This window comes from Eptatretus burgeri, chromosome 8 (genome assembly GCF_056783735.1).
Source record: "Eptatretus burgeri isolate ZD-2024b chromosome 8, Ebu_testis_v1, whole genome shotgun sequence".
NCBI classification, from domain to species: domain Eukaryota; kingdom Metazoa; phylum Chordata; class Myxini; order Myxiniformes; family Myxinidae; genus Eptatretus; species Eptatretus burgeri.
Window position 1 is genome coordinate 68,656,396 of NC_140968.1, and position 25,114 is coordinate 68,681,509.

Consider the following 25,114-nt stretch of genomic DNA (forward strand, 5'->3'; position numbering starts at 1 on the left):
CTACCATGTGGTGAAGTTTTGTGAAGATCGGTTGAAAATTGTGACCTGTAAGCGACAAACTAGACAAACAGACAATAAAATCGACTAACCAATATACTGTTACGGTTGTGGAAATTCACAGAACACCAGTCCTCCAGAGGTCAGTTATTTCGGTAAGTGTGTGTTCATATGCATAAAGGGAAATATTCGTGTGCCGGGCTGTGAATCTTTGAGGTAGTGTTATTCTTTTCTATCTTTTATTTCAAACAAACAGCATCTCTTCAACGACACCACCTCCACCACGCCACCTCCACCACGCCACCTCCACCACCACCACAGCAACTCAACAACCACGCCATCCCCACCACAGCACCAACCACACTGCAACCACGACATCTCTACAAACGAAAAGCACACTCCCAGAAAGCCACCCGAAGAAGAAAACAAAAGCGACGGTTACAAAAACCAGATGCTCCGAAGAGAGACAAGCCAATCACTCCTGGGATTTTCTCCGCGCGCCGGGAAGGGAGGGGCGAACGCCCCGGACCAAATAAAAAGCCGCGTTCGCTCGCCGGAAAGGCGTTTGAGTTGAGTTGGTGTGGGGAGTTCGGAGTCGGTGGGAGTTGGGTGTGAACAGACGCCCCGTTGAGAGCTGGAGAGTTCGGAGGTCGGAGCTGAATTCTGAGTGTTGGAGTGCGTGCAGTTGGTTCGCTGGAAGGTTCGCCGGCACAACCAGGAAGCTGGGGTCGAGACCTGTTCACTCCTCCAGCACGTCGTCGGCTAAGCCAGGCCGCAGTGGAGGCCGGACGACCAAGAGAGCCAGTCAGAGCTCGGGGGTCTGGGCAAAGACACCGAGGGTCGCCGAACAAAAGCTCATCGAGCTGCCAAGGGCAGCCAGGTAACCTGCCCCGGCCTCTTGGAGCCCCTTCGGTCATCCCGGCTTTGAGAAATTATAAAGGCTCACGAGTTCGCAGACGGAATGAGCCGCTGAAGCGGCTCGTTTTCGTGCAGGTCCCGTCGAGGTATAAACTCCCGGTATCTCTGTCTGCGCGAATAATTACGTACATCGACAATTCGTCGATTGACCCTGTAGCGCGTGGACAGAGGGATTGGCTGGTTTATGGTGTGTTAAAAACACCCGTAGCTGGGTTTCGGCGTTGATCCGGAAGCTACGAATAGTTTGCGTGTTCGGTGGGCGCGCGCGGCCGCAATTGGGCTAAGGCGGTCGTCCGCACGCTGAACGGGTGGAAATCTATAACACTGTTGTCAGGAAGTTGGATGTGAACACCCATCCACCTCTAAATTTGCAAGTTTGAATTAATAAGACTGGTGTCAGCGAGCGGGATGAGAACTCTCCCGTCTCCAAACGAAATTAACGGAACCGGATCAAGGGTGTGCGAAGCGACCCTCCGGTTCCATTAAATTCTGAGCACTCAAATTTATACCCGATACGCAAAATGGCGGCTCAAGGCGAGCGGTGGCAGAGTGGTTTGGATTTAGAACTAATCTATGGCCCAGGAGCAGATCACTATGCAGGACACCGTTATGCAGGTTGAACTTTCCCCGCAACCGAACCCAGAGTCTGAAATGGGTGCGGTGGCGGGGGCGGCGGCTTTTGACACCCCCCCCCTCCGTCAAATTCACTCCCCGGTCCCCAGTGAACCCACGACCGATCGCGGCGGATCGGTCCTGCTAGAGTCATCGGGCATCGAAAAATTGATGCGGATGATGCAAGCGATCGGAAAAGAAATGAAAGACGAAATGAAAGAAAGCACAAAGAGAATGGAAAACAACATGGATGCAAGTGTGCAACGGACGAAAGAGATGCGGGGTGAGATGCAGTGCATGAGGCGAAGCCTGCAGGCGGGCATGAACGGCATAATGGCAATTGCGCGTAGCAAAACATGGACAGTGGAGCACAAAATGGCGGCGCCATGTGGCGGAGACACTGAACCAACGAGGGGGATTGTGGATGGTGTCGGTCCCGCAATGGAGACGGGCGAGGTCACGACGAGGGACGACGTCATGATAATAAGGGAGACATGTTGGGCGAGACTCGCGGAGGTGACGGAGAAAGTAACTGTGACAGAGAGGGAAAAAATAAATGGGGAGACCGAAACGTGTAGGGTGAGACACGTAGAGACGAGGGAGATAATAAAGAAGACAACGGAAATAAAAACAGAGACACGGGAGATAGAGGGTGAATTAAATGAAACTAAAAACGAGCACACATGGGTAGAGTTAGTGAGGGACAATGAGGGGGAGCTTGGGGAATGTGTCGTGACCCGGTGCAAGCAGCAGGATAGCCTCCTCCAGGAACGAGGGGAGGGAATATGCCCTGGTGGGTGGGTTCGGTGGGAACCCACCAGGTGGGTTCGGTCGCGCCGTTTGAGTTGGGGGGGGGGTGCTGTGAACGGGTACACGCGGAGCTTGGGGGGTATGGAGACCACGGGAGCGCTTGTGGTAGCGCGAATCCCCAGCGCGATTGTCCCGGTGTGTGTGGTGAAGAGTGTGGCGAAATGCATGATGAAACGTGAGCATAGTATGTGTGTCATGGCGAGCGTGAGTAACATGGCGTGCGTGGGTGCTTGCGGGAAACTAAAACGCAGACGGTTCCAGACAAGAGACAAGGGCCGTGTAGCGGCCGTAGCTATTTTGAGAACTGCGCCGGGTTCACGGGACGTCGTGTGCGGGGCCCATTCGGCAGATAGCGAACGGCCCTCGCGCGCGTGCCTTCGTGGAGGAATTCCAGCGCGGGAACGTCCCGCGTATCGAAAAAGGCCGTCGCGAGGACGGTTAAAATGCCGACGAGTGTTAGGTGGATTTGGAACACGCGGGTCCCAACGTGGACACATGCTCGGGGCATTTCGTGTTGCATACCGAGTGGTCTGTTCGCGGAGCACGCGGAGCGGGTTTTTGGGATGTTACGCGAGTGCCAGCTGCAGGCTCGGTGCGCGTGTGACGTCATCGGCGGAAATCTCGTGGCACGAATGCCGGATAAACAGCGCACGTCCCGCGTGGGGAATTCCCCGCGAGCGAGCGCTATTCGGAATTGGCCGAGTGACGTCATTGCCGCACGAATCGGCCCTTGGAATGGATGTCGGTATCGCCCGTAAGGACGAACGGGCGTGCCGTAAACCACCGCCATGGAGGTGCAGAGTAGGGGGAAAAGCCTCGCTTTACAGTGCACGAGCCCAGACAAGGGGTAGGAGACCCCTTCCTTAGGGCACAGGAAGACAACTAGTTTGGGGGATGGGTTAGTTTAGTTTGACCGGCTTCATGGGGACATCGGTTGTTCCTCATGGAGCCTGTGGAATGGATTGGTTAGAGGGATTTAGGTCAGATTTAGTATGGGAAATGCATTATTTTTGGGATTTGGAGACAGTGACAGACCTTGAATGTGTAGTGGAGACGTAGCTTAGCTACGTAGAGTAGAAGGATGTGCTATAGTTTAAGGAATGACGAGGGAGCGTGGGTTAGTTGAGGGATTTAGTGAGAAGAATAGCAGTGTTCAGCGATGGAATGAAATGAATGGAAAAATGTTGAGTGAGTGTGGGCCAGCGGGCCTGTGTGAATGGAGCGAATTTGGTATGCATGGTGCGATGAGTGATTGGGGGGAGGAGTGATTCCCACCCAAGGGACCCCGGAGTCAGAGTAATACGTTACTTGGGTTAGCCAATTTACTTGGGTTAGCCGTTACTTGGGTAATACGTTACTTGGGTTAGCCGTTACAATTTGGGTTAGCCAAATTGACAAAATGGAGGTCGTTTTGCTGTTGGTGCGAATGTAGGCTCGATACCCGTTTGGAGGGGTGTAGGAATCCTGTTGACGGGCTGGGAGCGTGGCTGCGAACGGTGAGTATCGCTTAGTGGGCACCCCGGGCACCGGACTATTCGGCCGCGGTAGGCCAAGGGCCCAATCGGGGCCGGGGTAGCGTAGTGGGCACAGGTGGGCCCGCATGAAGCAGGGCCTGTAGCGCCAATGGCCACGTGGGCAGTGTCGTGGGCACGGGCACCCGGGGAAAGGGGCCCGTGGTGCCAGCCTGCTACTTGAGCATCGAGGGGGAGTAGCCGAGGAGGGCACTCCCCAGATTTTTGGGAGCTGGTAGGCTCAGAGACAGTCTCAGGGCCCGGGGGTGCCATGGTTGGAGAATCGGCAGAGGGTAGTTCCTGCCAAGTGAGCCACGCTGCCCAGCCACGAAACCGTGCGAGGGCACGAAGGAAAATTTGAGGGTAAGGCCCAAATTTGTGAGGTCACCAACACAGGCGACGGGAATCTTGGTTGGTAGAACTAATAGTTTAAGCGACAGGCGCTTTTGGAAAGCCCCGGGGTAGTTTAAGGTTAATGAATGTTAGGGTAGATATGGAGATGTACCCCTCCGCACCATCCATCCCCTCGCTCTCGGTGGGCCGCTGGACTCACCGTAGTTAGAAGATCGCTGAGATCTGAGGAGGCCATTCTGAGACTTTATTGGGCCTCGGGACAGGACGCTAGCTCTCCCTTATTCCCCTCCAGGAAGGGAACGTAGGTGTTGGGAGTAGGCTCGGTTGACGATAGGTTAGCCGGACAGAGACAATAATGGGGGTTAGGTAGACATGATTTCTAAAAGGAAATAAAGAGAACAAAAAAATAAGATGGGGCTAAATTTGGATTTTTGCAAACTAAGGGAGTGGGTATGGACAGAGACAGGCAAAGGTGATAGGTTGGGAGGGAGACAGTAGGGTAGGTCCGAGCTCGCCTTCAGACCGGCCGGCACCACCGCACTCCCTCCACGAACGTCCAGAACGAGACAAGACGGCCAGCTTCATATGCCGGCCTGTTTGTGCTACTGCGGCCTGTTCCGGCCTTTCCTCGCCATGCCTTGTCTGCCTGCCTCTGCCATGACCCCATGCCTGTTAGCCCTTGTGTCTTGCATTTACCCGTATTCCCTCCATTACCATGTGCGCCAGGTCCAGTTTGTTTTGCAGACTGCCCTGCAGGCAGCTACACCATGGGGACTGCATTGAGCAGCCCGTGCACCGTGTTTTGCATCCATCCATCCATCCGCTCATTTTTATCCCCCGCCGCATGGCGGAAGGGGGATATTGTTGTCACCCAGGTCGTCCGGCTGTCCGTCCGTCCGGGCGTCAACATTTATAGCCTTGTCCTTAAGTCGTGAATTGTGTAAGTGCATGTACATAATAAATAGACATCGGCTGTAGGCTTTTTGCTCGTGTCCTGTCCCCAATCCCCATTCGTTGACTGCTTTCGTGCCGAGTGGAAATAAATGTCCCTATTGTTTGAATATCAACCCGCTCGTTGCGTCCCTTTCTCCATTACCTGCCATGATGCGTTCGGGAAATTAGCTGGCTGATTATAATCAAGCCGATAAAACGTACATCTGGTCCGACGGGACTTGGCGATATAAAACCACTCGGCATTCGCATACGGAACGAGCCGCTTAAGCGGCTCGTTTTCGTGCAGGTCCCGTCGAGGTATAAACTCCTGGTATCTCTGTCTGCGCGAATAATTAGGAACATCAACAATTCGGGATCGACCCTGTAGCGCGTGGACAGAGGGATTGGCTGGTTTATGGTGTGTTAAAAAACACCCGTAGCTGGGTTTCGGCATTGATCCGGAAGCTACGACTAGATTGCGCGTTCGGTGGGCGCGCACGGCCGCAATTGGGCTAAGGCGGTAGTCCGCACGCCGAACGGGCGGAAATCTATAACAATACATTAAAAATCTTCGATTCTGCATGTCACAAACAGACAGACAGAGAGGGGTGAAAACATCACGTCCGTCCACCTTCGGTTACGGAGGTAAATATGTCTCATTTGGTTTATCATTTCAACATCCGTTTTCTTTCTTGAAGTGTGATCATCATTTGGGCAATCATGTTTATGATTTATTTCTTTTTTGTAATCCATTTCCTGGCTTGAGGAAAAGGTTTCTCCTTTGTTAGTCAAAGTAAAGTGGATTTTTTTTTCCAACTGCCTCATTCATTCATTCTTTCATTCTTCACACCCCAAACATTGAGCATGTTAGCTGATGCGGCCTGGGACATTCCAGGAATTTCGTACACATTGAGTTTTTCAAATTCTGTGTGGTCTACGATGGTTTGACGACGATCCTGAATCCCTTCTCGGTTGAAGCAATTTATCTCCTGTTTTCCTCGGTAATGCATAATGTTTTGGTGCTTTGCTACGAGGAGGAAATTATGTCTTCTTTAGATAAATATTTTGTAACTTGTGTTGTTAACTATTTTTCAGCTTCATTAAAAATTCTGTCAAAATGGGCCTTTTCGCATTTTTAACCTAGTTTGGGTCGGTCTGTTTGGTGTTCCCAAATGAGCATGTGGTTTCTGATCCCATGTTGAAATCCCATGTACTGTGCTGATTTGTTGATTGTGTCTGCAAGTGTCCTTGTCGTTCATGTCGGCGTATGTTTATTTATTTATTTTAAACCTCCACATGTCTGTGTTTCAGATACAATTTGTGTGCAAGCTCCAGCATGCACCAACATGTTTAAAATGAAAAAAAAAATATGTGTCAGATGAAGAAAATGGTTTAAGTTGTTGAGTTATTTTGTAATCTACTCCCGTTTTAAGTTTTTTTTATTTTTTTACTGAACAGTGGTAAAGAAGTCATAAAGATTAGGAATGCCATTCGTACTGTAGCTGCATACATCAACGGGACACCGGAACATCATAAAAGTTACTTTTGGCCCTGATATTTTTTGCTCGTGAGCAGAACCTTGAGTTTTTACCACGGTGTAGCCTTCAAATACCAATGAGCAACAATAGGGCACTACCCCACGAGTTTGTTGTTGTTTTTTTGGTGTTGTCTTGACTAATTATATTTCTTCACTGCACACATTTGACTAATTATAATCTTTGCACACATATATTGGTTAAATGACTGACAAAACAACTTGTCCAACAAACATGCCGTGTAATTGTAGAATCGCTTCAGGTTCTTGATGTAATTTTGCAGGCAGTACCAGGGAGTATTATCGATGGTGGAGACATTGCAAAGGAGCCGGAATCAGGTCCCCACTTTACAGAGGTTTATCCAAGTATGGCACAAAGTAAGTACTTGGCTGAAGGGGAGTTAAAAGGAGCGAGTCCTGCATTTTTATTTACTTATTTTATTTTTTGCCGTATTTTATCCCATTGATGGATTTTGCTTGATGATGGATGGGGGTGGGTGTAATCTGAGATCCCTCTTTATGCATCATTCTCACTGTCTCATAGAACATTTAGTTTTGTTCATCTGCAGTTGTGCTGCCAAACCCTTGTGTCCATTAGACCAAAAGATCCCACCCAAGCCCATGGCGGCTACTGGGACCAGACCGGCCTACCAACCAGGGCTGCTCTACAGAGCCACTCGTCCTCCCCAGCCATACAGGTGATGCCCTTTTTTGAAGTTACTTTTGACATGTGCAATATGATTGATGCAATGATGTTCATGATGGGTTGATATGGAAACCAGTGGATATTGAAGGTGGTGGTGGTAGTGGTGGTGGTGGTGGTGGTAGTAGAAGATGTGAGAGCCATCTTCTACCATCACCACCACCTTCAATGTCTACCAGCTTTGAAGGTCGTGGGAGTAATAATGAAATGGTAACTTTAATTTAGTCATCAAATTAAACAGCGTATTACCGATTCTCTCTTACCACTGTTCCTTTTTATTGCAGTAGACAAATAGTGCCTAATGTGGGGTTAGCTGGAGGAACTACCAGTCTGATACAAATGCAACGAGGGCCTGGTGTCGTAAGTGGACCTGGAGGGCCAAGTGCAGCACCCACCACATGGACTGGAAGCCGGCCGTCCGTTGGAGGGCAGGTGGGCAAGGGAATAGGTCATAAGGGTTGAGCTATTTGGTGTTTGGCTTGTTTGCCAAGCTCATGCTGATGGGATCCCAGGACAAAATCCCATCTACTTTCATGATTTGTTCATTGTTGAATGTCCTTTTAATTCATGTAAAAGTACACTGACCTCTCCTACTATCCTTGTCCTACATTTTCATTTCTGTATAAGCTCTCCATAAGCTTTAAGATAATTGTTCAAATGGGACACACTTTGTGAAGTACAAATCTCATTTTGTTTGGAGATGTCTGAACAGGTTGTTTGTGCTCCTCTGTAGGTCATTTCTCCAGCCAATAAGATACCCTCAGCTCATTTTATACCACCAACTGTCCATGGCTTCCAAACTGTGATTCCAAATTCTTTCAACCACCTGGCTACACAATCAGCAGCTTACACCACTGTTGCAAGTTGCAAGACTCCATATGGTGAGGTTTATGGTGATTTTTATTTTCTTGTTCTTGGCTCCCTGTTTCATGCCTTCCACCTTATCTCTGTCTTTGTTTGATAGTTGCAGGTGACGGGAATCCCACAGGAGGCTCATTTCCCAACCAACGAGGAGACAGTACTTTGTGGCCCACCTGGGGGACTGGAAGTGCTGGAGGGGAACAAAACCAAGTAGCACAACCTCAGCAGGAGGTTCTAACAGTGAGTTTTTTTTAACTTTTCATTTATTTTTCAGCCACCTTGTCACACCAGGATACACAAGGAAACTAGATGCAGGAGGAGGCCCTTTCAGTCCATCATGCCTGCACCAGACCAATTTTACCTGTCAAGGCGCAATTTAATTGGGGGAATGAGAGGAGGAATGTGAATTTCCCAATGTGACATTCCCAGGGATATCTCAAGGGTGTTAAAATAAAAAAGGGGAAATATATTTATTTTCTTTATTAAAATATAAAGAGAAAACGAAAAAAAATTTCATTATGTTTTTTTGTGGGGGGGAGAGGGGGAGGTAGGGTGGGCATGTGCATGAGCGAAGGCAGTTCTTTGGTGAGAAAAACACTATATAAATCACACATCACTCCTTGATGAGACCCCCACAGATGCGACACTCCGCACAGATGCACACAATCACCCATCCATCCTTGAGCTACCTGAAAGTCCTGCCAACATCCCTATACCCTTCTATCTCCATAACTTCCAGCTTCCTATCTAATTCTAATTTAAACTTATCTACTGTTTCTGCTGCCATTACCTTTCCAGGGAGGCCATTCCATGCATTAACTACTCTCTGAGTAAAAGTCCCCTGCCTGACTACCGTCTTAACTCTCCTCTTCTTTACTCTCAGGCCCTGGCCCCTGGTCGTATTACTGTCTACTCTGTTGAGTAATTCATCTGCACTTAATTTATCTCTGCTTTTCATTATCTTAAACATCTCGATCATATCTCATCGTAACCGCTTCCTTTCTCGTGTATAAAGCCCCGTCTCCTTCAGCCACTCCTCATAGCTGAGTCTAGCTCGGCCCAGAATCAATCTAGTCACCCTGCGCTGAACCCTCTCTATGACATCTATGTCCTTCCTGAGTTGTGGCGACCACAACTGCACACAATGTTCCAGATGTGGCCCTCACTAAATTCCTATGCAGTGTTAAAACAACCTCTTTTGATTTATAATTTATCCCCTGACAAATACAACTTAAAACCCTATTTGCTTTACCTATAGCTGCCTGAGATTGTCCTGTCTACTTACCCCCATATCTATTGCAACCCCCAGATCCTTCTCCGATATGACACACTCTAAGATTGCCCCTTGCATCACGTAAGCTCTATTTTAATTGTTCTTTCCCATCCCCAACACCATACCGTACACCGTACACTTTTCCTCATCACTGCCCGCACCCGCTACACCCTCACCAATGACCATCACCTCAGCATCCTCACTCCACAACCGTAGCCAACTTTTCTCTGCAAACTCTTCACATTCTGATACTTGCTACAAAGGATTTATCCGCTCTTTTGATCTAGGAATAATGATCCTCAAGTGGGCTATTTCCTCACACGTCCTACAACAATGTCCTCTCTGCTTCCTCTATCCCTGATATGGCCATGTCATGAGGTAATCACAAAAAATCAGCTTGCATTATTCATCGAGAAAGTAAACTCAACTGACGGGAACCAAAAGTCCCCCTGCATAGCCAGTAGGCCTAACCAATGTGAATCAGTCCTCGAGCCAGAGGCCAACATCAAGCTCGTCTGCGGTAAAACTTCAGATGTCTATCACCATCCTCCAAAGCCTGGTGGCAGCTGGTCAAGTCTGCCTCCAATATATAGTGGCCTGCAAAAGTATTCACCACTCTACAAAGTTTTCCCATTTTGATGCTACTTGAGCTCATTTCATAATGTTTTAAGATCAAACTTTATATATATATATATATATATATATATATATATATATATATATATATATATATATATATATATATATATATATAGTATTCACAAACTTTTCCAAAGTGATAAAACTAAATAATGCAGATAAAATGTGAATGAATTAGATTAACAGAGAAAATCAGATGATCCTCAATTGCATAAGTATTCAAACCCTTTGCTTATTTAACCCCTAATCACTTCAGGAGCAAATTATTTGTTTGAAAGGTTACAACATAAGTGTAATGGGTTTCACCTGGATGTAATCAGCGGTTTAACTTAAAAATTAAGCTCCCCACATCGTTTTAAGGTTTTGCATTTTAAGATGCAACTCACTTGGTCAACCAACAAAGCAAAGATGAAAACCAAGGAGCTTTCCAAAGAAGTGAGACATAAAGTGGTGGAGAAACACCGTTCAGGAGAGGGTTATAAGAAGATTTCAAAGTCACTTATTTTCCCTTTGAGTACGGTGAAATCTATCATTAAGAAGTGGAAGACGTATCATAACACCGAGATTCCACCCAGATCAGGGCGCCCATCCAAGCTCAGCAGCCATGCAACATCATCTCTACTGTCAAGCATGGTGGTCACAGCATCAGGTTATGGTGCTACTTTTCATCAGCAGGGACTGGCAAGCTTGTCAGGATAGAAGGGACAATGGACGGTGTAAAGTACAGGAGAATCCTTGAAAAAAAACCTGCTTGAGTCAGCCATGAATGTGAAACTGGGTCGGAGATTCACATTTCAGTGGTATGATGATCCGAAACATAAACCTAAAGCCACACTTGAGTACCTGAATAAGAAGTAAATAAATGTTCTTGAGTGGTCCAGTGAAAGTCCTGACTTGAACCCAATTGAACATTTTTGGTGAGACTTGAAGATTGCAGTCCATCGACGATCCCCATCAAACTTGGCAGAACTAGAGCAATTTTCACGTGAAGAATGGACAAAAATTTCACCATCTCACTGTACAAAGCTGGTAGATATCTCCCCAAAAATACTCGTAGCAGTCATTGCTGCAAGAGGTGCTTCCACCAAGTACTGACCTAAGGGGCTGAATACTTTTTCAACCAGTGAATTTTGATTTGTACGTGTTTTTGCAGGTATTCTGACATATAACCTCCTTCAACTATGAGTGTTTGGTTTGATCTCTTCTGTTATGAATAAAAAAAGTTTGTTTGAAAAAACTGTTTCTGCATGATTCGTAATTCATCTAAATGTGGAATTATTGGTGAGGGGTGAATACTTTTGCAGGCCATTGTACACTCCCCTTCTGGTTATGTTTGATACTGCTTTAAGGAAAAGCTGGATATTGTAACACTGCCTTGAATAGTTAGCATATTTTTTCTGCAAGCAGAAACAATGCAATACTGCTGATGACAACCTCATGGTTTGTCTCCTGCAGGACAGCATTTTAGGAGGCATTATTCTTGGTCAACATCAATGACCTCACTGCTTCCTTGGATATTCCTCTGTACAATTTTGCAAAGTACCCCACCCTTTGCTGAACAGTATATCACATTTCTAGGAGGCAGGCTGCTGCAAAATCCAACTCTTTTGATGTGGAAAAAAAAAAAAAACGAGTGATTTGTCAACTACCTGGAACATGTCTTTCAATGCAGGAAAATCATATGCTGTTACTCTGTCTCTTCAGACAGATCATCTTTTGAACTTCCCAGTCCACTAGAGTCCCTGGAAGAGGTGCAGTCCCTGGTGCTCATTGGCTTTACAATGTTACAACTTGTCTGGGGATGACCACATCAGTTATTAAGGGCCTAACAACTATTTCCACGTGAAATTGTATCAGAAAATGGACCACACTTTTTTTTCAGTTTTGAGTTCAAACTGTTTTGCAGCATTCATGGAATCAAACATCACAAAATTACACCTTGTTGGCCTCAAGCCAGCTCAGAGGTGGAATTATTTTCTCCTCCACTCTGGGTTCTGCACAGCATGCATCAACCACAAGAATTGGCATCAGGAACTCTTCACCTTTTTGCTGAATTATTGCACAACACCACATTGCATTACAGGGGCATATCTAGCAGCATTCCTTTTGGGAAGAGAAATCTTCAAAAAATCCCTCACCTTCCAACTCGGATCAGCAATCCTTAACTCCAAAATGCCCTGGCTGTCAAACAAAATGCAGCGAGCAAGCGGCATGTTTCAACCCACGAAATACATGGAAGTGAAGCTGTTCTTTTACAGCAGCTAATACAGAATAAGCTGAGTACCATTCATGATCCACACCCTTCCAGAGTAGTAGCAGTAAAGGGGACGGGTGCTTTTCTTCAATGAGGTAGACAGAAAAACATGCGCAACTTATCACAAGTTCGACGATTTATCGGCATAGTTCATCCACAGTTATGTGAAGAGGGTGAAGACTGATGCCATCGGTGATTTCCCCCACACATGACCAGCCAAAGACAACCAAAGCGATAATTACAAGCTTGTTACAGATTTTTTTAATTTGATTGTGAATTCTGGATGAATGGCAGAATGGATACGTTAATGTTTGGAATGTGATCCTGTTTTGACTGGCTTTATGACCTTCGCTGGAGGAGAGGGTATTGCATTTGGGTCCGTTTGTTTGTCTGTCTGTCTGTCTGTGGAAGGAAGTGACATACAGAGGTCACATGATACTAGATCTAAGAAACCTGCACTCAATGTCCCTCTCCTCCAAACATGCATATGAACTACTATCTAAAAGGATGTAAATTCAGGAGTACCGAGTATACAGACACTGCAGAAAGATGAGCAAAAGGGTGGACAAACCAGTCAGAAACATTTTAAAACGGAAAGTAAGAAGAGGAGCTACTGCATCTTGAGGGCTTCCATGGAAATCGAATAACAAGCAGTTGTGAGAGTAAAATCACATGACATGGTCTTTAAAATGTTCTGGACGTCTAGTGAGACGAGAAGAACGTCAGGTAGGCGGTGTGTGATGTGGTGTATTGATTGTACTGGAAGCTCTGTTTCTGGTGGTGAAGTGTCTGGTAAAGAACTGGTTGGCGACAGTTTCTCATTAATCATGAAAATAAAGGGGTTCCTTCAAAGGAAATTTGACACAGGAGGAGGCCATTAGGCTCAATGAAGCCTGAGCTATTATTACCAACTTGTGGTTGTTTGTCTGTGCTCTAGCCTTTTAAATGCTGAGCAACAAGCAAGAAAGCAGCACGTACCATTTGTAAAGACTTTGATACGATTTGGCCAGCGTTTAAACTGCTGACCTCCCATATTCAGAGTCGACACAAAACATTATGTCACCAATGATGGTTACCATTCTTGAATCTCCTCCACTCATGGAACAATGATCAAAGGAGGCTCATCCATGCTGTGGCGGTTCCTATGGTTGCATTAGGATATGTTGTTGTGAATCTGGAAGCTTACTGCACACAACAGCCAGGTCCTATAGATCAGCTATATCGGTAAGTATGTGTTTCTAGTTAGGGTCCCGTCCTATGTTTAATGGGTGATTAATTGTACGTGCACTGTGAGTTATTTTGATAGTTAGGATTTAAATTACCAACAACAACGACACCTGCCCTCGCTTCCTTCCACCATCATCCACCGGCACCATTGCACGCGTGCATGTCAGCACGTACGTGGGCGGAGTCCAGTGTGCGAGGCGGGGTTTCTCTGGACGTTGGTGTGCTGGCTTCGGCCAAAATATGGGCACAAGTGTTGCGCTCTGGCTTTGCCCCAAATATGGGTACAAGCCTTACACTCTGACTTCGCCCCAAATATGGGCACAAGCGTTTCGTTCTGGCTTGGCTCCAAATATGGGCACAGAGCGTTCTCTCTGCCCAATGAGGGAGTGCAAGCATGGGATAAGAGAAGCGCGCGTGGGCCAAACATGAGAGAGTTGAGAGTTGTCTTCTGGTCTTCGGAGGAGAGTTGTCTTCTGGTCTTCGGAGGGGAGTTGTCCTCTGGTATTCGGACGTCTGGCGGTCTTCTGAAGCCAGTCGTCGCCTCCCTGGGGTCCCGCCAACAGAGCGTCTTCTTTTGTGGCCTGTGTGCCTGCGAGCCTGTCCCGCGAGGATCGCCTGCCTGGGCTTGGAGCGGCATTGTGTGGCGGGTTCGAGTCCTGCCACACCGGATCGTCGAAGACCGCATGAGGTGGAAAGGTCCAAGAATAGGCTCTGACCTCCAGCTCGCCTTTCATCGAGCTGGAGGCCTCCAATAAAGACCTGACGGGTCCGTTTCTTTTTGGGTGTACGTGTGTGTGTGTGTGTTTGTGGTGCCAGTCTATTCAGTAAAACTGCATAAGTGCTTGTACATAAATTGCTATTCCTTCATTATTCGGTTAACTCTGCCTTCTTGCGTGCTCCCCTGCCCCATTATAAATAAATATCCCTTTTGTTAAATGTTCCAGCTTGTTTCTGCGTTTTTCATTGGCTTAGCACGGTGTGTATTGAGAAATAGCGAGGCCGTAAATTGTTCATTTGGTCCGACGGGCCTTGGTAATCTCCACTCGGGTTACACACAGTTCGGGCTCGGTAACGACTCGTTCAGCTCGAGGTCCGTCAAAGGTGCGAATTCCCCGGTATCTTTGTCCGCGTGGGTAATTAGGTATATTGAAGTATGACAGTTGACCCTATCCCACGCGGTCGAATTATTGGCGATTCATGGTCCAGTAAGGGACCCGTGCCTTTCGGGACTTCAATCCCAGTGTGTTCGGTGGAGCTGACTCTACTGCTCCCTCTCGCGGTTGTGCTCACCTCCGATACCCGGCCCCGTAACAATATGTCCCTCTGGAGTGGTGATGAGATAGGAACATGTTGTATTGTGTTTAGCTGGAACAACCGTCGGCTCCCAGGTTTTGTTTCATTGAACACAAATGCTGTCCCCCAGTAATAATGGTGTTAGCTCTTTGGCTCCTCAATCTTGGAAGTGTTTCGCTCATTGCTGTCACTGTACCGACGCCGTGCATCAGCCGGAACGTGTGGTTCCAGGGCCTAGTCCAAACACAGTACTTGATCTCTGAGCCTCCTCATTCGCAGCTGTGCTGGGGAATCTGGAAAACCTGCCAGTAGTGTGTTCTGGTAGGCCAGTAACATCAAATGGGTATCGTTGCCAACCTCAAGGGCTTTTATGAGTCCTTTTCTTGATAGTCTGTATAGCACGTTTGGATTGTCCATTAGACTTTGCATATGTAGGACTTGAGGTCGTTAACTTGAACCCCAATTCCTGAGCAAATATCCTGAGTTAAGGACTGGAAAATGGCATGTTGTCCAGAAATAACTCCTTGAATAGGCCACGTCTGGTGAAAATGGACTTCAGAGCCTCAACAACGTGTTTTGCAGTGAGCCTAAAAATGCACATGACTTCAGGATACTTTTTCTTTTTGGTATACACGATCAATGCTCATGGAAGAGGGTGGAATCTTCAGCAAAGAGATGGGCAGGGTTTTCCAGGGAAGCAAATATCATTGATGAAGATGAGGAACAAGACTGGGCCCAAGACACTGCTTGGGGCACTCCAGCCTTGACAGGGAGAGTAGATGAGAGAATGCTGTTAAGAGCTACACATTGAATACAGGAGTGGACAAAAACAGTGAATCATGAGAGGAGGTGGCCTTGGATGCCATAAGCAGAGAGTTTGGAGATCAAGACGTGGTGCCAGACTGTATCAAATGCTCAATCGTATGCCCAAATAGACCAGTCTTATCTGCTGTTTGAGATTGCGGGCTTCCATCCGTTGTTGGGGAAGTCGAAGCAACATGTCCAAGGTGGAATTATCAGATATTAAATCGAACTGATGATCTGAGATCAGGCCGTTGGAGAAAAGGAAGGATTTGATGTGGGCTGCAATGATAGATTCCATGACCTTGCTTATAATTCAAAGCAAGCTGATAGGCCTGTAGTGAAGAGGATTGGTTTTTGCAGCATGTTTGTGTGTTGCAGTGATGTTGGCTCATTCCCAGGCTGACAGAAACTGACTCAGAGAGAATGATTGCGTGAACAAAGCAGAAAGAGAATGAGCAAGAAAAGCAGAACAGGTTTTTAGGACATGTGCACTGATGCTGTCTGGGCCTTTCGCAGAATTGGAGTCGAGGTTAGTCATAAACCTCTCTACCTTCTCAAGTGAGAAAGACGCATTATCCAGGAGCATTTGGGTATGAGAGGATAGGGTAGGTGTAGGGAATAAGGGGGTTGGTACACAAGATTTAGAAGCAAAAACAGAATTGAGCCATTTGGCCTTCTCATGAGCAGAGTCAAACTGTTGTGCCATTTGAGGTATCAAAATGAGATAGGAACATGTTGTATTTAGTCCATGAGGCCGACCACTTTGTCGGTACCAAATTAGTGCTCGGTTGTGTTTGGTATCATTGGAAAGCTTATGACCTCTATGTTGTGGAAATGCATGATAGCAAGCAAAACAGAGTAGCTGAAGCGTTTAATTAGCCAAATTCAAAATGACCGACGCTGAATTCCTGTTGTTTTTCAATATTTGAGAAATATTAATCCACATGGCAGAATATGCATATGTAGCTGCATATTTCATTACTAGGATGTTATATACACTTTTTGAAATAGATAAAGTAAATAGAAACTTTCAAAATGTAAAATCCAACATTCCGCAAATACAAAAAGTGTCATAACTTTGGAAATAGTCCACATAAAGGAGTGATTTTGTTGTCTACATATATGTTTTCATATATTATATATATATATATATATATATTATATATATATATATATATATATATATATATAATATATATATATATATATATATATATATATATATATATATATATATATATATATATATATATAAGGATTCCATTAAAACCACACTTGATGTAATCAAACCCTTCCTTGTAATGCAGCAAAACAAGTGGAATACATCAAAATGAAAAAGCGATACTGTATTAGTGTCTTGTGTTATGTTTAAGAATATTTCGTATAGGTGTTAGTATTCAGTGGCTGATCCATCTATTGATGAAATTTGATACTCAATAGGCCTACCAGGACTCGGCCATCACTTGTCTGGTAATCTATACAGGGAATTCCTTACAGTTTGGAGTATAAGTGATGATTCACTCCATCGTTTTGAGTTGTGGCCTTATCCCTGAACATTTTAAAAATATTGTACTGGTGGTAGATAGAAATAGATTATGTGTTTTTCTAACATATCTAATCATATTATAGCATATATTCAAAATCGTTCATTCCTTAGTCTGTCTGTAGGCTTGAAATGCAAAAATCTATACTGTTGCAATGCACTTTTTTGATTCATGTAGTAATTTGAGACTGCACTCATGCAATAAGTTGCATTTGTTTTCATTATAACAAATGATTGTTGTAGCTTTATTTTAGGTATCCCAATCAAGCATAAAGAATAATAGCCATGAAATCCTCTAACAGTGGTGAAGGGCTCTCACAGACTGCTTTTCAAACAGATTCGCCCCAAGCAAAAGATCTAAACCTTTTTGTGTTATCCATTATCCAGAGGAAGATTCCCAAGCTCCGCTCACTTCACCAAAAGATGTTTCATCATGGCAGACATTGCTAAATGCTGCATGTGTACGTCAGCATGCCCCATTGCTGGAGAAAGCTCAAAATCTATCAGAAGGACAGGTGCCTGACATAGTTTACCATAGACAGTGTCGGTCACGCTTTACATTGAAACGCGACCTTCAGCTCTGAGTAAAACATCGAGAAAGGCGTGGTGATGGTGAAACCACAGTATTTGGTAGCAGTAAACATCTTCCGAGGCCAAAGCCTTCAACAGCAAGGGTTTACGAAACAAAATGCATATTCTGTGAAAGAGAAAAGTATAAAAAAACATTAAAAAAAACATCAAGAGAATCAATTGTACAGTGCACAGAGCTGCGATGCGATAAGAGAATACGGGAGTGCGCAATGCAAAAGAGCGACCCGAAGGTCTTAGCAGTTGCGTCAAGAGACTTCGTTGCCGCTGAGGCACATTACCACCACTCATGTTACCGCATGTACACTAATAAAGGCGGTGAAACTGCAACAACTGATGTGTGTCTCCTGATGCCGAAGAAGACTGCCTGTTCAACGAGGCTGAAAGACATGCGAACGAATCGCTCTACACATTTATCCGTGATGATTTATTCACGAATCCTCATGTATTAAAGATGATTGATCTCACAGCAATTGTCGTTGAGGTGATGTCAAACACAGGGATCACCATGACCAAAGAATCAATCAAGAAGCATATTCGACGAAATATTGAAAAGGAATTTGCAGATACTTTACATTTCTGTAAAGATGATAAAGGGAAAACACTTGTATTCCCTCACACTCTCACAATCTACGAACTTGTGAAAGAGAACCAGAAGCTCAAGGACAAGATAGAAACCCCTAGAGCAGTAACATCTGGTGATTCTTCTGTCGTTATCAAAGCTGGCCAAATAATTCGATCTTCCATAAAAGAGATCCGCCAGGATCAATTGTGGCCTTTCACGCCCGCTTTGGTGAACTGGAGTGGCTTCCGATTACCAGAACTTCTGCAAATCTTCATTACGTGTGTCCTTTCAGGTGAACCAAGCTATCACAGTGCCTCACAGAAAATTCAACTGTTAGTGGATTCATATGGCCAAGATCTGGTCTACAGTGTCACCTGTGGTCGTGTGAAACCACCGAAGTACATCCTGCTATCAAATGCAGTGAAAACACTGACAGGAAACTCGGAAATCATCCAGATAATGAACAAACTAGGGCATGCAGTTTCATATAATGTTCTCGAGGAAAACGACACTGCCTTGAGCCTTCATAAAATAGCCTCATCCTCAGATGATTCTGTCCCACTTCCTGATTGTGTTAACCCCTACATATACTCCGCTCTCGTTTGGGACAATATAGATTTCCTCGAGGAAACTGCAACAGGAGCAGGAATAAGCCACAGGGTCAATGGCATCATTGTCCAACAAAAGGTGTATGGTCCTAAGCTGGAATCGGCACGACCTGTAATAGAAAAGAAAAAGCAACGTTCCATCAAATATGAAGAACAACAGCTTCCAATTTATAACACTGGGAAAAGAGAATGACCTGGAAGCAAAACAGTTGCTGAAGAATACCACGCTCTTCCTCAAAAATCCATCCACAGAAAGGACTTGATCTGGATTCTTCTATGGCAAATGCACCCAGAAAACCAAATTATTCCAGGACGGACAGGAATCAACATCATTATGAGACAGGACCAGACAGTTCATCAGCACAACATAGGCTATCTTAACCCAATCAATTTTCCAGCAACCAGCATGGCGACAGCAGCTGAGATTTTGAACAGGTCAATGAAGGTAAAAGAAAGCCTACATCTTCAAGAGGTTGTACTGGTATTCGACCAGGCCCTTTATTCCAAAGTGGCAGAAGTTCTGTGGAAACACAGATGTCAATATCCCGGAGTAATTCTTCGCCTAGGCTCTTTTCATATGGTCTGCAACTTTCTGGGAATACTTGGAAAACGTTTTGAGGATGCAGGCCTGCAGGACCTTTGCATTAAGGCAGGAATAGTGGCAGAGGGGTCTGTTACGAGTGTCATGGCAGGCAGACAGTACAACAGGTCTCTCCGAACACACAAATACATATATGAGGCCCTTTTCAGATTGCTTTGGGCAGGATTTCTGCTATGGCTGAAGGAACAACAACCTACACAGATGAACCAGATCGCTCAGTTATTGGAATTACTGAGTGATCTTCTGGACACTTCTCGTCAAAGTTCCAAATATGAAGAGACGCTGAACCATGAATTGTTCTTGCAGATGCTGGAACACTTTGAGAAATATTGTGAACATCTACGGCACACCAATGGACCTTTTTCAGCGTTATGGATGTCATACTTTGACATGGTTGGGGGAGTATTGCTGGCCCGAATTCGCTCTTCCAGGGAAGGTGATTGGAATTTGCACATGGCTGCAGTTCGTGGCATGATTGTCTGGTGCTTCGCCTATGACCGACAGAATTATGCCCGGTACTTTCCAGTATACTATGCTGAAATGTCCCAGCTCAGAAATGACCATCCAGAAGTGCTTCAACACTTCCTTGAAGGAGAGTTTTCTGTCCAACTAGGAGAAAAGAACCCCTTTGCTAAGATACCCTTGGACCAGACAATTGAAGAGACAGCCAATCGTGACACAAAAGTTGCGGGAGGAGTGCGCAAGTATAGTCTTAAACCTGGTGCAGTGAGTCGGTTCTTCCTGACAGCAGAATACCGGTCATCCTTCTTGCGTCATCTCCGAGACGTGTTAGTCACAGGCAAATCTGATCATAGACATGTAGAGTTACAGAACAGCGGAATTAAAAAGGATGAACTGGCTGTCAATGCTGTTGTAGAAACCCTGCAAAACTGGGTTAATCCCTTTGAAGAAAATCAACAAGAACTAGTCAGTCTGTCTACAGCTGCTGCTGCAACAACGCAGATTGCCACACAGTTGCTAGAAGCAGAAAAGCGTGGTGAGGCAGCTTATCAGAGCTTTAAGTCTGAAAGACTCAGATCAAGTCCACCAGTCGTGAAATTTCATGATCCATTGCCTAAGCTGAGGCTCAAGACCTTTTCAGATATGACCAAGAACCAGAAGAAAGTTTCTTCAAATGGAAAAGAAATGATTCTGAAAGCAGACCGAAAGTTGTTTGGGCAAATGGTACTCATTGCACAAACAAGAAAGAACCTGGATATGAAATGTCCTGGCACATCCCCTAGGTCCGCTGCCATGGCCTCTAGCCTGTGAAGATGGGAGTATCAGGAAGACAAACAAAGCTGTGTTGGCCAGAGCATTACAAAAAGATGCACAAGCAGAGAACATTCCCACACCATCAGCCATGATTATTGATGGCATGGCTTTGGTTCAAAAGATGAAGGGGGACCAGAAAACATTTGGAGACATTACAAACACCTTGCTTCTTTCTGAAATTAGAGAAGGTGCACACAGTACGAGGATTGACATCGTGTTTGATGTGTATCAACCACACAGCATAAAACACCATGAAAGAGCGAGATGAAGCAAGAATCCAGGCATACAGTTCAAGAATATAACTTCCCAACAAATTGTCCATCAGTGGAGAAGTTACCTGCAGAGTAGTGACAACAAGACTGAACTCATTGAATTTCTGTTTCAGGAATGGCAACAACCACATTCAAGGTCATTATTGTAGTCAAAGCATATGTTTGTAACCTCAAAGGAGAAGTGCATCAAAATTACTGACTCAGCAGTTGAAGATGTACCGGAGCTTTGCTGCCAGCAAGAAGAAGCAGACACGAGGGTACTGCTTCATGGAAAACATGCAAGTGACTCCGGAAGTGCAACTGTAATCTTTGTGGCGGACGACACAGATGTCTTCCTTTTGAGCATGGCGTTCTGCACACAAATTACTGCTCCTCTTTATCAGAAATGTGGGACAAACTCGCACACATTACATGGACATCACAGCTGTTGTCAACATGAATGGATCTGATGTCTCAGAGGCAGTTATTGGATTGCACGCTTTCACTGGTTGCGACTCCGTCAGTGCCTTCGCAGGTTGTGGGAAAATGAAAGCATTCAAACTGGTCAAAGCAAATCAGAATTTCCAGTCTCTTTAAGGAGCTTGGCCAACAGTGGAGTCTTTCGTCTTCTCTTCAAGCTCGATTGGAACATTTTGTTTGTGCCATGTATGATGCTACATCTGGAGATGCTTCAGTCAACGAGTTTCGGTATAAACTATTTTGTGCAAAGAAAGGTGAGAAAGAGTCCTACCAGTTACCGCCATGTGCAGATTGTCTTGGAAAACATGCACGGCGAGCAAATTATCAAACCGCAATTTGGAGACAGAGTTTAATGAACGATCCCAAGACGCCCAATTCTGCAGGCTATGGCTGGAAATTCGTTGGCGATGGTGATGACAGACACTTAGCTGTAGACTGGATGGATGGTGCACCGGCCCCCGACGCTGTTCTTGAGATGCTGTCCTACAAATGTCGGAAGTCCTGTCCAGTTCCTCAATGTCCCTGTGCTGCAAATGGATTGAAGTGTTCTGACATTTGTAGTTTGAGCCCATGTGAAAACCAACCAACGAACGACGGTACAGACAGCGAAATGGAGTTGAGCAGCGAAGAAGATTATGAAACTGAAGACTATTAGTTCAAATATTCCAAGATTGTGTACTTTCATTATTGTGTTTGAATAACAATAAAAATGTGTTTGTCTTATAACATGCCTTATATTTTATTTCTGTGTTGCTGTTACAGCTGCGATATTTGAAATCTGGACCAAATGATCAACTTGATGTCGAAAGCACATAATTACAGATTTTCTATGATAGAATTTGTTTCCTATATAAGTAAGGTGTCATTTATTGACAAGGTTCAAATTATATTAAAATGTATTCAAGGTACTGTTATTATAGTGCCTGAGTTGAAGTTTTTAATGTCGTTCTACATGTTGGAAGACACATTTTTTTCTAAGTGAAGAAAAACATTTGTTTCGCATCAAGGGGTCTGCAGTATTTCATGTCGGGTGTCTGTGAGGGTTTTTATTTTCTTCTTATGTTTATACGACTATAAACTGTACTCCATGAGCTTTCTTTTGATATATAGATTATACACATTAAAGTCTATTAACAGTATAAAACGCTCCCAACTCAAATCCATGGTGTATAAAAATTATCGAAAATCTTCGTTTTTGTGCAAGAGGGGGTCGCATATAAACAGTGCCATTACACGATATTTCCTTGCTATCAAGTGATTTTGATACCCCAGGGGACCCATCTTTACAAAAAAACTTGACGAGAACAGGGCACTTTGTTTGGTACCAATGACCAAAATTTTGGGCTCGGCCTCATGGACTACTTATCTTCTTCCTTCCTCTGTCCAGATGTCACACCAAGTACCTTCCTAGCTATCTCCCTCACCACTTCTGCTGTAGTTGCCCAATCATCCCACCCATCTTTACCACCATCCAACACCTGTCTCGCCTCCTCCCTAAATTCCACGCAAGTTTGAAACCGAAACTTTGAAATCCAGTTTGAAATCCAGGTTTGAAGGCGGTTTGAAACTGAGGACTGCCTATATCCGGTTGCGATGCTTTTTCTATGTTCATGCCCGATGGGATCATTACATCATACGTGAGCGTTACATCCTCGTTTTCAACAATTACTTTGGGTTCGTGTTTCATGAGTTTTCTGTAACTGAGAGATTGAAATTTTTGCAGATGTGCCAGTGGACTACTCGCCATACTTTGTTTATACAGCTGTTCTGACATGAGTTTTTTTTTACGTCACGATAAGAGGTGGCTCGTACTTTGTTTCTACCTTGCAGAACCTACACTTGTCTGATTGACTCAGTCCTGCCATCTTCTTAAACCAATTGGTATAGTGCCTTGGCCTTGGGCATTTATTTTGGTTTGTTGTGCTGACGTCTTATTAGCCATTGTAATGAGCCTTCTTTGTCGATGCCCAATCTGTCCAATATATATATATATATATATATATATATATATATATATATATATATATATATATATATATATATATATATATATATATATATATATATATATATATTTGCGAATTCGCGCCCGCCGGTGTGCAAATGGCCACGTAACTCGAATTGTAACACCGGACGGACAATTCTGTCGTGACCCTCTCGGACCAACGCTGGGAGCTAGTCACGGGTGGGCCGTTCGACCTCACCACAATCGTGCCAATCGGCCACCCGCATAGGATAGGGTTGTTCGCCAAACTCGACCTACCTAAATACCCACGCGGATGGTAAACCGGGCGATCGTACCTCGCCACAGGTCGACTCCGGATACGAGCCGTTTGGACGGCCCGTTCCGTACTATCGGAATAACCGAGCGGTGTTATCGTCGACCTGGACGGTTCAGATTAATTTCCGGGATGTTGCACCCACTACGAACCCCTTACGTGATGCAAGATGGAGATTCAAATGGAGAAAAGACAAAGCGAAACGGGCACAGTTCAACAAGCAAGCATTTTATTACGCGACACACGGAAAGCACGTATATACAGCCACACAAAAAGCAAAGGCAAGAAGAAAACAGTTGACACCGACCTTGCGCGTACACACGGCAACACTTACACAGTTTTACTTCACAGACGGCGCCAACACACATTTACACAAAAGCAAAAGAAGGAAGCCACCCTCACAGACAAGGAGGCAGACAGGCCCGTCGGCCAAATGTGCGCGGGACCTAGAGGAGTGGCCAGGTCCGCGAGATCGGGGAGGTCTTAACCGCGTCCTCGTGACGCGTTGGCGGGCAAGCCGCAAAATGTCCGTGCCGCTGTGCCCCGACTCCGTGCCCCTGGCGTGCTCGTTGGCACCATGTTTGGGGTGGGGGAGGAACGGGGCCCCCTTTGCACTATCTCAGCGCGGGGGAAGGGGAAATTGTTGATGCCCTGGGGGAGGGGAGTGGCTGGCTGGCTTGGGTCCCGCGACGAGACGAGTGATCCCCCACACCGCAACCTCGTTGCCGACCGCCGTCCTCCTTGCCTCGGATCTGAGCTCCCTTGCCCCGACCCGCCGCCTCAGCCCCACCGCGCGCACTCCCCTTCTTCCAGCTCAACTCTCAATTCCGCTCCCCAACACTCAATGCTCCACGCTCCACGCTTCTCGCTTCTCTCACCAGTTCCACATTCTCCTCGCGAGTCGCCTTCCGCTCACACCTTTATAGCTCTCAGGAGGTGCTATTATGCAAATTCCCGGATCAGAACGCGATTGGAGGCGGGGCTACACCACCCCCCCCCCCGGTCAGCCATTGGTCGGGCAAAAATGGGCGTGAACCTCCCCTGATCCTAAAATTTTCATAGACGGACATAGACGGAATTCACCTACACGCGCCTGGAGGCGGGGCCAAGCTGCCTCGCGCTTGCCCATTGGACGGAGGAGAAGTGGGCGTGAAGCATTCCTGATCCGCGGATCGACGCGTTCGGCCTCCATGGCCGAACG

At 45.7% G+C, this 25,114-nt stretch overlaps 1 protein-coding gene and 1 long non-coding RNA gene across 5 annotated transcripts in view; one reads left to right on the top strand and one right to left on the bottom strand.

Annotated features, from left to right (window-relative positions):
* The window catches only part of LOC147021962 (aryl hydrocarbon receptor nuclear translocator 2-like), a 150,956-nt gene that overhangs the window by 94,549 nt on the left and 31,293 nt on the right, over window positions 1-25,114 (top strand). For 3 of the 4 annotated variants that reach the window (XM_085892451.1, XM_085892450.1, XM_085892448.1), the window contains exons 15-19: window positions 6,954-7,047; window positions 7,268-7,367; window positions 7,657-7,804; window positions 8,106-8,253; window positions 8,337-8,473. In XM_085892451.1, the coding sequence (XP_085748577.1) occupies window positions 6,954-7,047; window positions 7,268-7,367; window positions 7,657-7,804; window positions 8,106-8,253; window positions 8,337-8,473 (627 nt within the window). The remainder of the gene's footprint in view (window positions 1-6,953; window positions 7,048-7,267; window positions 7,368-7,656; window positions 7,805-8,105; window positions 8,254-8,336; window positions 8,474-25,114) is intronic. The other variant, XM_085892449.1, reaches the window with a different exon arrangement.
* Window positions 1-25,114, bottom strand: part of LOC147021963 (uncharacterized) — a 71,161-nt gene that overhangs the window by 32,211 nt on the left and 13,836 nt on the right. The window lies entirely within an intron of this gene.